At 38.5% G+C, this 9594-nt stretch overlaps 1 protein-coding gene across 3 annotated transcripts; it reads right to left on the reverse strand.

Moving 5' to 3' along the window:
* Nucleotides 1–527: 527 nt before the first annotated feature.
* tbx3a (T-box transcription factor 3a) lies at nucleotides 528–8948 on the reverse strand. 3 transcript variants are annotated; one of them, XM_058383630.1, is made up of 7 exons: nucleotides 8645–8948; nucleotides 6597–6864; nucleotides 6011–6175; nucleotides 5037–5113; nucleotides 4608–4765; nucleotides 3520–4160; nucleotides 528–2795 (listed from the first exon to the last, which is right to left on the reverse strand). In XM_058383630.1, exons 2-7 carry the CDS (start codon nucleotides 6858–6860, stop codon nucleotides 2370–2372), a joined length of 1731 nt encoding a protein of 576 aa, XP_058239613.1. In that variant the 5' UTR covers nucleotides 6861–6864; nucleotides 8645–8948; the 3' UTR covers nucleotides 528–2369. The 3 variants fall into 3 exon arrangements, with proteins under 3 accessions (XP_058239613.1, XP_058239611.1, XP_058239612.1); XM_058383628.1 differs by having other exon boundaries at nucleotides 532–2795; nucleotides 7645–8948; XM_058383629.1 differs by having other exon boundaries at nucleotides 559–2795; nucleotides 6011–6157; nucleotides 7645–8942.
* Between the last annotated feature and the right edge of the window lie 646 nt (nucleotides 8949–9594).

The following is a 9594-nucleotide window of genomic DNA, read 5'->3' on the forward strand; positions in this document are numbered from 1 at the left end:
ACGTTATCCGGCAGACGCACTGTCGCCTGTCGAGTAATAAAATCGGTTTAGATATCGAAGGCGCCAGGTGAGCAATAGAAGGAGCAATTGAGATAGTTCGCCCGATGTTTACCCCTATTTTCCAGCGCCACCGACGTTACTTATTAACCATACTATATACAAATAAAGATAGGTGCTTTGATAAACCTGTGACTTCGGGCGCAAGCGAGTGGGCAAACACGTTATTTTACATTCTTCCAGGTTGGAAACAAACACTGAGTTCGCTGGAGCCACGGTGGCCCTCATAAAGCTTAGTGGCTCCATACAGCTTAATGTCAAGTAAGGAATTCCGGACAGGTCGAGCCGTGCTGATGCTTTCACTTTGACCACTTCCAGGACTGATTTGGGAAGAGATATCGTGAGAAACACGTATCAGAAGAAACATTTTGTTTTACATTAATAGCACAGCTCACAGCTTCTATCATTTGCATAAGAACTCTATTTTCATGCTGCACAGTTTTAAATACCATATAATACACTCTCTGAAATAAATGTGCTTTTACCATCAACTTTTAGATTGAATATTTTTACAGTAAACACTTAATTATTTGGGGGTACATTGTTGGACCTTAAAAACAAAACAAAACAAAAAAATACTAAAGGTTCACCATATTGTGTTCTAAGCCAGAGACAAGGATTAGTATAACCTTTATTTCCGAGAGTGTATAATCTAGAATATTTGTATACTACGGTATACTGCCAACAGAAACTGAGTAAATATACTGATTTTAGCCTCCTTTTCTGCACTTTATATTTCTTTGTATGTGACCAAACATTTGACAGTCTTTAAGAAATTATCTACATCTTTTAAGCTTTCTTCATCCAAATGTAAATCTTCATTGATTTGACTTCTTTATTGACACTTTCAAGAAAACACTGCTGATGTAAACTGTTCAAAATTAAATAATTATAATAAAAAAACAAACAAACAAAAAAACAAATATATACAAAAAATATCTTACTTTACACTTCTGGCAACAAACGTTGAATATTTTTCCATGATATTTTTGTTGTTGTTGTAGGGGGAAAAATAAGAAAGAAAGAAATTTATCATCAGTATGAAGACACTGGCGCAATGCGCTGTCGCCTTTAATGCGTTTGAACAGAAACACTTTTAACACAGAACAGTATGGAACAATGGCACATGGGTCTGCTAGGAACCTAGCACTGCAGATATTTTGCGGGGCTCATTACAATCCATAGTCAGAGAGGGACGTCATTGTGAATGTCATAAGCAAAGAGAATATCTCACCAACGATTTTTTTACACAGTATATCAACAATAAATTAATAACAGATCCCCTAGGAAGAAACCAACTCCATCATATTTACACGCAATATTCATATGAAATAATTACATAAATACTTTATAGCTACAGTATATGTCACTATTTACATTATAGTCATTAGAACCGCATCCGTCAGTTCGCTTCCCCATTCCCCCAATTCCTATTAACGCTGGATTGTTTTTTTTTTTTTGTGTGTGTACCTCGGGGTAGCTTACAATATCAGATGGTTTGATTAATTTTGGGTTTAACCCATGTATTTATGTACACGTGGCTGTTTGAGTGATTGCAAATTCAGAACTTTAGGTTACAGTTTCTTTCCCCCCAATGTTTGCTCAATGACTTAGGGCACATGAGTCTACACATGAGATGAAAGTAAACCCGTTAAGTAATATTGCACGCACTGCTTCGTCATATTTCACGCTGGATGTAGTTGGTGTGTATTTGGTAATAAAAAAACAACAAAACAAAACAAAAACCGTGACATGCAGAACGCCTGCTTTCATCTGGCAGTAATGACAGGTTTAAAATAATAAACTATATAATAACTAAGTAAAAAAAAAAACACAGCAGTCTTTTTGTTTTTATTAGATAAAGAGATATCCAATAAACTATGAATCTATTAAGAGTGCATATTAAAATTACTCTATTGACACCCTCCAGCAACTTGACATAAAACGTAGATAGGACAGCAGCAGCTTATTCGACCTGTGACATCTTCCTTGCCAAGCTGTTCATTTTCAATACTTCTACGGTAATCTATTCAAACATCAGGAGAAAAAAAAGGATATCGTTTTAATTTAACAAGACGAGAACACAACTAAGATTTTTTTTTTTTTTAATTTTGTCTTTTACCAAAGTGCATTTTTTTAAATCGAACATTTTCTTTATTTATAGATCCGCAGCCTATGTAAACCCGCTTTCGCTAGAAGGGCGTCGTCGTACACGATCCATATCATCGATGTCCTTTAATGATTCCCAATGCAGATCATGTTTTGTTATTATTATTATTAATAATAATAATTAATAATAATAATATGTATTATTATGGAGATACGCTTCGCTCTCTGTCCTGCTTTGAATCGAGTCCGCTCACAAGGCGCTGAATGCTCTGCAACTCGTTGTTTGAATCTTTTTCAGAGCCCGTTTTGGGAGAAAGAGACACGGAGCCGGATGATATGGTCGAAGAGCGGCTGGTCACCTCAGACGTGGAGTCCAGAGTCGCAGATACCGGACTAGACGCCATGACGTCCCCCTTGAGGTCGATGGGAGGAATGGCGGTTGTGAGCAAAGTGCTGTCCGGGACACTCGGTAATGAATAAGGGCTGTACCGGAGCCGCGGGCGTACGGCGTTAAGGAACGGGTGGCGATGAACCGAGGAGGTGGCTGCCGCGGAAGAGGCAGCAGCTGCTGCTGCCATGTACGTATAGGGATATGGGAAAAGGCCTCCAAAAGGAGACATCGCCAATCCCTGCAAGGAGATAAAAAAAAGAATGGAAAAAAAGCCCTCTATAACAACATTAAAGACAATTATCAATTAATCAATCAAAATAAGACAATTTTTCTATCCATAAAAAAGCAGCCCCAAAAAATCGATAAGCTGATATAGTTTCACCGAAGTACTGAACTGATGTAAGTTTCCCCCATCAAAAATAACAGGTTGCACGTGATTAAAAAGTTTATATACATTTGGCATACGAAAAAAAGGCTCAGATTTATTTAAAGCAATAAGCTTTGCACAAGTGATAAGAAACCACTGTATCATAATTGACCTTTAACACAATTATAATTTGTGTTAATGCCATATGTTTTTTTCCCCTAAAAAACATAATACGACACAATATTTCCTACTAAATTTTGAAAACGTTTCTTTTACATGGGCTTAGAAATAAGAAATGAAAAATCACATATTTTTAAGATATTACAAAACCAGTAATAAACGAACGAAACACCGCCTTAACGTAACTGGTCCACATACTAGCTGTTTTCATAGTTCAAATTAGGGTAGGCTTTTACTCGTGATTTATGATCTTGGTGGAAAACACTGTTAAACAAGTACTGCCACACCTTGAGCAATCAAAGTTAACGATAAAAATCACATAACCTAGCTGTCTGTGTATAAACACTACACACACAAAGGAGTCTAATAAAAAAAAAAGGTTGAAAAGGGTAGTCACGGTTACAAGACTATTTACCTGAGATGCCAGGACGTGTTGCTGCAGATGAAAAGGCACTCCCGGCGCTCCAGTCAGACTTTGCGACGGTGACGCCATACTGGCCGTGTCCATGCTGGTCACTCCTCCGGAGGACACGGCTGCCAATAATGGCCCCATCCCGGCGGCCATATTGGAAAACGCACCTCCCATATTGAACTGACTGGGATGCAAGAGGAAAGGATGGGCGCTTCCCAAGTGATTGAAAAACTGCTGCCCGGCCAAACCGGGCGGAAATCCGAAATTGTGTAAGTGGCTTTGGTTCAGATGCACGCCGGCGTCTGTCTGAACAGTCAATGGTGTCGTATAACTCTCCTTGCTAACGGAGCGGCACTCGTCCAGTTTGGGCTGCTCTCCTGCGGGACTTTTGTGATCTTCTCCCGAGCGCGTGGTGCTGGAAATGAGCGTTACAGGGCTGTGTCGCGAATCGGCACGGCTTTTCTCAGTCCTGCTCTCTCTCAAACGAGAGTCGCTTTCCCCAAACGAGTTGAGTTTGTTCAAAGCACCCTCGCGTTCCTTTGCGTCTTCAGTGGTGGTGGTGGAGATTTTGCTGGAGTCTGGTCCTTCTTTGGGGTTTACGTCTCTTTCGTCCTCGTCACTGTCTTCGTCGCTGTCACAGAAGTCTGGGGGGGAAATGATAAAGTCAGGCTGATAGTTAGAACTCGATATTTTGTCTTGGCTTATCAACTAAGGCTACATCTAACGGTGTGCAATTCTATTTGCTTATTACAATGGTGTTGACATGTAAATAAAAAGTACAGCTTTTACGATGTGCTGTAATTTCGTTGTCAGTAACAATAACAAAATAAACTCTTGCATCGTATTAATTATTGAATTATTATTATTATTATATATATAAACATAATATGAATGATCATTTATTTATTAGAAGAAAAATGTATTTAATTGCAATCATCATCATCAAACGAAATTTACTACACACACACACTATATATATATATATATATATATATATAAAATAAAGTGTTTAATATTTTATGATGTAGATTATGATGGCTTGTAGGGCTTCTCTGCTTGTCTCTTCGGTTTACATAAACGTGCAGCTTTACCTTTAAGACTCTGCCGACCCACGGTGGCCACTGCAGGAGATGAAGCTGGACGAAAACATTTAAATGAAGTCTGTTCTCCGGATGAATCGTCAGACGTGCCGTTCTCTTTTTTCTGCGGTTCCTCGTAGGATCGTAAGGATTGTAAGGCCAGCTGTTTTCTGTAGTGGAAACAGCACCGATTTGTCCCGTTAATGTGACGAAGCCCAATTATTTAGTTTAATTTAATATGCAGTTAAATATTTGAAATTATTAGGTGACTCATTTATTTATTTATTTTTAATAAATGGCATATAAAATAATAAATAACAACCATTTGCACATTATTTAAATAATCTTCATTGTGTGTTATTTATTTATTTATTTATTTATTTATTTATTTATTTATTTATTTATTTATTTATTTTTAGAATAAATCATATACTCATTTACCTTTTTTCACGTCTTCCATTTCCAGTATCTCGAAAACCCTTAGCAAATGGATTGTGGTCGATTTTCAGCTGTGTAATCTGAAATGAAAGATAAATATCAGTAATCAAATATTCAAAATATTTGTTTTGGTGTTGGTTTTAACGGACCATCTATACAGGCAAAGATGTATTTTGATAATTATGCTGATAATCTAATTTAATTTTACAGGTGCTGTTTTTCGTTATTACTTATTTCTTTCTTTCTTTCTTTCTTTTTTTTTAATGATTTTTCAAGTAGGTTAACCTAGGTGGTCTGAAGAGATTTCCTGCACTCGTAAAATGCGTTTACATTCACAGCCTGGCAGCACACACACACACACACACACACACGCAACTACAACTGTTGTTATTAGTATTATTCTCTTTCCTCGCGCATGTTGTTTTTTTCTTGCACTCAGGTGAATTTCTGTCCAATATAACAATTTTGCTCCATTATATTAAAATTGTTTGGGAAATGTACATTGTATTATGAGAATGCACACACACACACACACACCCACACACACCCACACACACACCCACACACACACGCATACATACATAATTGTGCCCGTCCATAATCTATCCTTCCTTCCCTCACTCTCGCTTGCCCCCCCTCTCTCTAACACGCACGCACGCACACACACACACACACACTTCAGTGTCCGGGTAGATTGCCAAATCCTCGACCCCGTGTGATTAAATATAATTGAGATAACCTGTAAACCATACATTCCTGAGAGGTCTAGCCTACACTTTAAAGGAAAAACATTTTGTGTTCTACATCTGAGCATGGACTAGTGTTGGTAATAAATCAAACATTTGAAAGCATTTTAAAAGATCTCAAAGCTCCAGCGACCTTTTTAAAAATGCACAATGCGGTTCTACAGTTGCTGAGGAAAATATAATCGGAACCAGAGAAAATAAAGCAACCATTCAGCTTAGAACTTCACCTACCTTGTCGTTTTGGTACGCAGTAACAGCAATAAAATCAGTCTCGGGGAAAACGTAAGTTCTGAACGTGCTGTAGGGGAGTTTGAGAATGTCGTTGGCCCGAACAATGTGAAATCTTGGCTGGTATTTGTGCATGGAGTTTAAAATTGTCTGCAATGAAAACAAGGCCTAGTAAATTTTAAAAAACGCACATAGCTTAGAAACGTGTGTCACATAAAAAACAGTCTGCAGAACCATTAAAGAATACGCATGAAGTTTTCTTATTCCTTGTTAGCCGAGGCCTATGGTGCATGTCATACGTCATTAAGACAGCTTCTGCTTCCATAAAACACGTGACTTTTTGGTATTTGTATTTTTTAGGAAATACAGATATTAAAATCCAGACATTAATACCCAGCAAAATTATTTGGAATGAAAAAACCAATGCGTATTTTAAAAAATGTATACTATTACTACAACTACTATTACTACTACTATTAATAATAATAATAACAACAGTAATAACAATAATAATAATAAGCAAAAGAAGACAATATAAAACAGCGGATTATTAATACATAATGATTAATACAGTATAAATTCCACTTACAAATCCATGCTTATCCGAGATATTGTTGGTCAGTTTAAGTTTGTGAAAGTTGACGACTTTGGACATCCATTGCTCGCCAGTTGCTGGGCTGTCCGGGTGAATGTACATGCGCTTTGGCATTTCGGGGTCAGCTTTACCGGCCACCATCCAACGCGAATTATGAAATTTATACCTACAGTCGTCAGCCGCTACAATATCCATCAAGAGAATATATTTGGCTTTCTTGTCCAGGCCAGTGCATCTTACTTTAAACGGAGGAAACATTCGTCTGCAAGAAATAGGAAACAAATAGGTTTGAATAAATTTGTATTCACTGTAACCTGTTGACTTTGGAAGTGTTGCTATTTGATCAAAATCAGTAGCACATCCGGTGTCAGTCTATGAAAATATCAACAAATCATTTTGGTGTTGAAATATTTTGGCCTCGATGCATGAGTACGCCTAACCTTTACCCACTACCCAGTATATTGCAAATATAACTGCAACCTTCGATCAAAAAAGCTCAGTCTATAATAATAATAATAATAATAATAATAATAATAATAATAATAATAATAATAATAATAATAATAATAGTTTAATTAATTAATTTATTTATTTATTTATTTAGTTTTCATTTGTTCAGTACACAGGAGATTTGTAGCATTTTGTGAAGCTACAAAATTCATGCCTGGGTGTAATTAAAAAAATGTCTTCGGACTTGTCATAAACTTTGCACCAGGCCTGCTTTTCTTAAATTGTGGCACGTTATGACAGGTCACAATGCATTAATATCAGTCATAAAATATGATTACTATAAACTGATGCAATAAAAGTAGCATAGGTTGGATTACATTTAACATTGTAAAATTATATTACCATGTTAGGCGCCAATGTATATTCTAAAGCACTTCATATGTTTTCCTGGGTGTCTCATGCTCAGACATGCTAATTGCTAAAAATATAGTGAGAGCCCCCCCACCCCCCAAATCAGTAAATCAATGCAAAAAAGAGTATCTCCTTGCCTACTGATAACAGTAAACACGGACAGTATATCGCCTCGGTTTACCTTCCTGATTTGGTGATAACCATTTCTGTGCCGCACTTGTGAAAGAGCTCCCAAAGTTCCTTCGCTTCGAGATGAACTTTTGGGTCGTCCTCCACTTCCTCCTCCGGCTCGAGTGTTTTAAGAGGCCGAAGATGAGCAGCGGCGGCCTGATGCCCCAGAGAGGAGAAATGCAGGCCCGAATCCGCGGTGCCCATCAACTGTTCCATAATAGGCTTCCCGAGCGCTCCTGGTAGCGAAAGCGAGCCGTTCGGTGGCAGTGCCAACGCGGGGAAGAAGGGCGGCTGGTGGCCCAGCATGGCACTCATGGCAAACTCTGGACCCCGGTTAGGCAAAAACGGGTGGTATGCCATACTCGAGCCTTGGATAACTGGATCTCTCATCAGGAAGGTCATCCAAAAGTCCAGATATTGCATATAGCAATATCTGATAGTCTAGAAGTTGTGTCTTGCTTTGAGTTTTCTAACAGCGCTACAGAGTCCGATTCTTTATCCAGTTTTTTAGAAATCCGCACAAATCCAGTTTTGTAAATAAAACCTAAGCATCCACCGCCTAGGTTCGAGTAGCGTGGTGCTCTTCGTTAGATGGATTCCAGTAAAGTGACTGCAACAGAGAACAAGAGAAGGCTATCCATTAAGTCCTCGTCGGCGTTGCTGTACAGTTTATCTTCAAATGCTGTCTGTCGTGCGTGTGTACAGCTCGCTTAAGCAAGACGAAAAAGAAACAAATACACACAAAAACAAAAGCAAAAGAGTGCGAGTCACAGTGATTTTTTTTTTTTTTTATAAATATGCGTTCATGTTGCTGGTGTTCAAAATCTACATTCTGCTGGAAACGCGTTCGCTGCCTTTAGATCACTCCTTCCACACAGACGCACCGGTGGCTCAAATTAATTTCCCCGAGTCCATTAGTTTATTACATAGCCCATGTCTTCACGCGCACACACATTTCCTATAAAAAGAAAACAAAAAACAAAAACAAAAACACAAATACACACACACACCAACGTTGGAGAAAGTCCGTTTGGCCCGCGCGGAGGTGGCGAGTTCCCAGCACCGAGATCTTACCAGTGCTTCTGAATTCCATGAGCTCCAGAGCCGTGTGGATGTGACGCGCGTTGCCAGACGCCAGACTCCGTTGATTGGCTCTTTGACGCTTTCGGGACCAATTGTGTGCCTCCGTAGGCGTGGTTTTAACAGGTCGGGTGGAGGGGAAAGACTTCGGACTTATAAAGAGGTGTTTGGAAAAACTCGATTGCCGCCGCGAGACTGCGCTGCCTCGCTCGCTGTTTGCGCGAATAACGTCGACAGACACAGGGCGCGCGTGAGCAAGCGATCTGTGGGAGCCAGCGAAGAAGAGCAAAGCAGAGTCGTAAGAAATCACTGCCTCATGCGTGTACCGGTACCGTTCAGCCCCCCTCCCCCCCACACCATTCACAACCTGCAGCTTTATATTTGGCAGAAATAAATCCGAACAAAGACTGAGCACGCGTAAATCTAAATCTAATCTTATTCATAAGAAGCATAAATACAAATAGGCTTGCTTTTTATTGTATTTACACTGTTACACAACATTCGAATCGAAAACTTGAAAATAATCCCGTACATTTCCAGAATTACTGATGGATCTTATGGGAGGGGTGTGTGCCATTAATATGGTTTAGTTATTTATAGCATATATTGAACTTGATGCATAACGCATTGGCATTTTTCTTATTCTTATTTATTTATTTATTTATTTATTTATTTATTTTTATTTTGCATCTTTCGCCTGAACGTAAATAGCGTGTACTTTTAAACATAATTTGATCTCTATTCTAAAGTGTATTTAAAGGTACACCACACGAATCTTCCTAAGTAAAAGATACATAGCAAACCTACATAAGATGTGCCTTACAGTACAAGGAAAAGTACAGTTGGTAACTTTATATTTTAGAGTGTATATGAAACTGTT

The sequence above is a fragment of the Hemibagrus wyckioides genome, linkage group LG28, assembly GCF_019097595.1.
Source record: "Hemibagrus wyckioides isolate EC202008001 linkage group LG28, SWU_Hwy_1.0, whole genome shotgun sequence".
Classification (NCBI taxonomy): Eukaryota; Metazoa; Chordata; class Actinopteri; order Siluriformes; family Bagridae; genus Hemibagrus; species Hemibagrus wyckioides.

Excerpts from the sequence above, each read along its gene's own strand:
- tbx3a (XM_058383628.1), bottom strand. The coding sequence starts at position 8,057 with ATGCAATATCTGGACTTTTGGATGACCTTCCTGATGAGAGATCCAGTT. Across the intron at positions 6,865-7,644 it reads GTTATCACCAAATCAGGAAG|ACGAATGTTTCCTCCGTTTA; the intron begins GTAAACCGAGGC and ends TATTTCTTGCAG. Across the intron at positions 4,766-5,036 it reads AATGGAAGACGTGAAAAAAG|AAAACAGCTGGCCTTACAAT; the intron begins GTAAATGAGTAT and ends TTTCCACTACAG.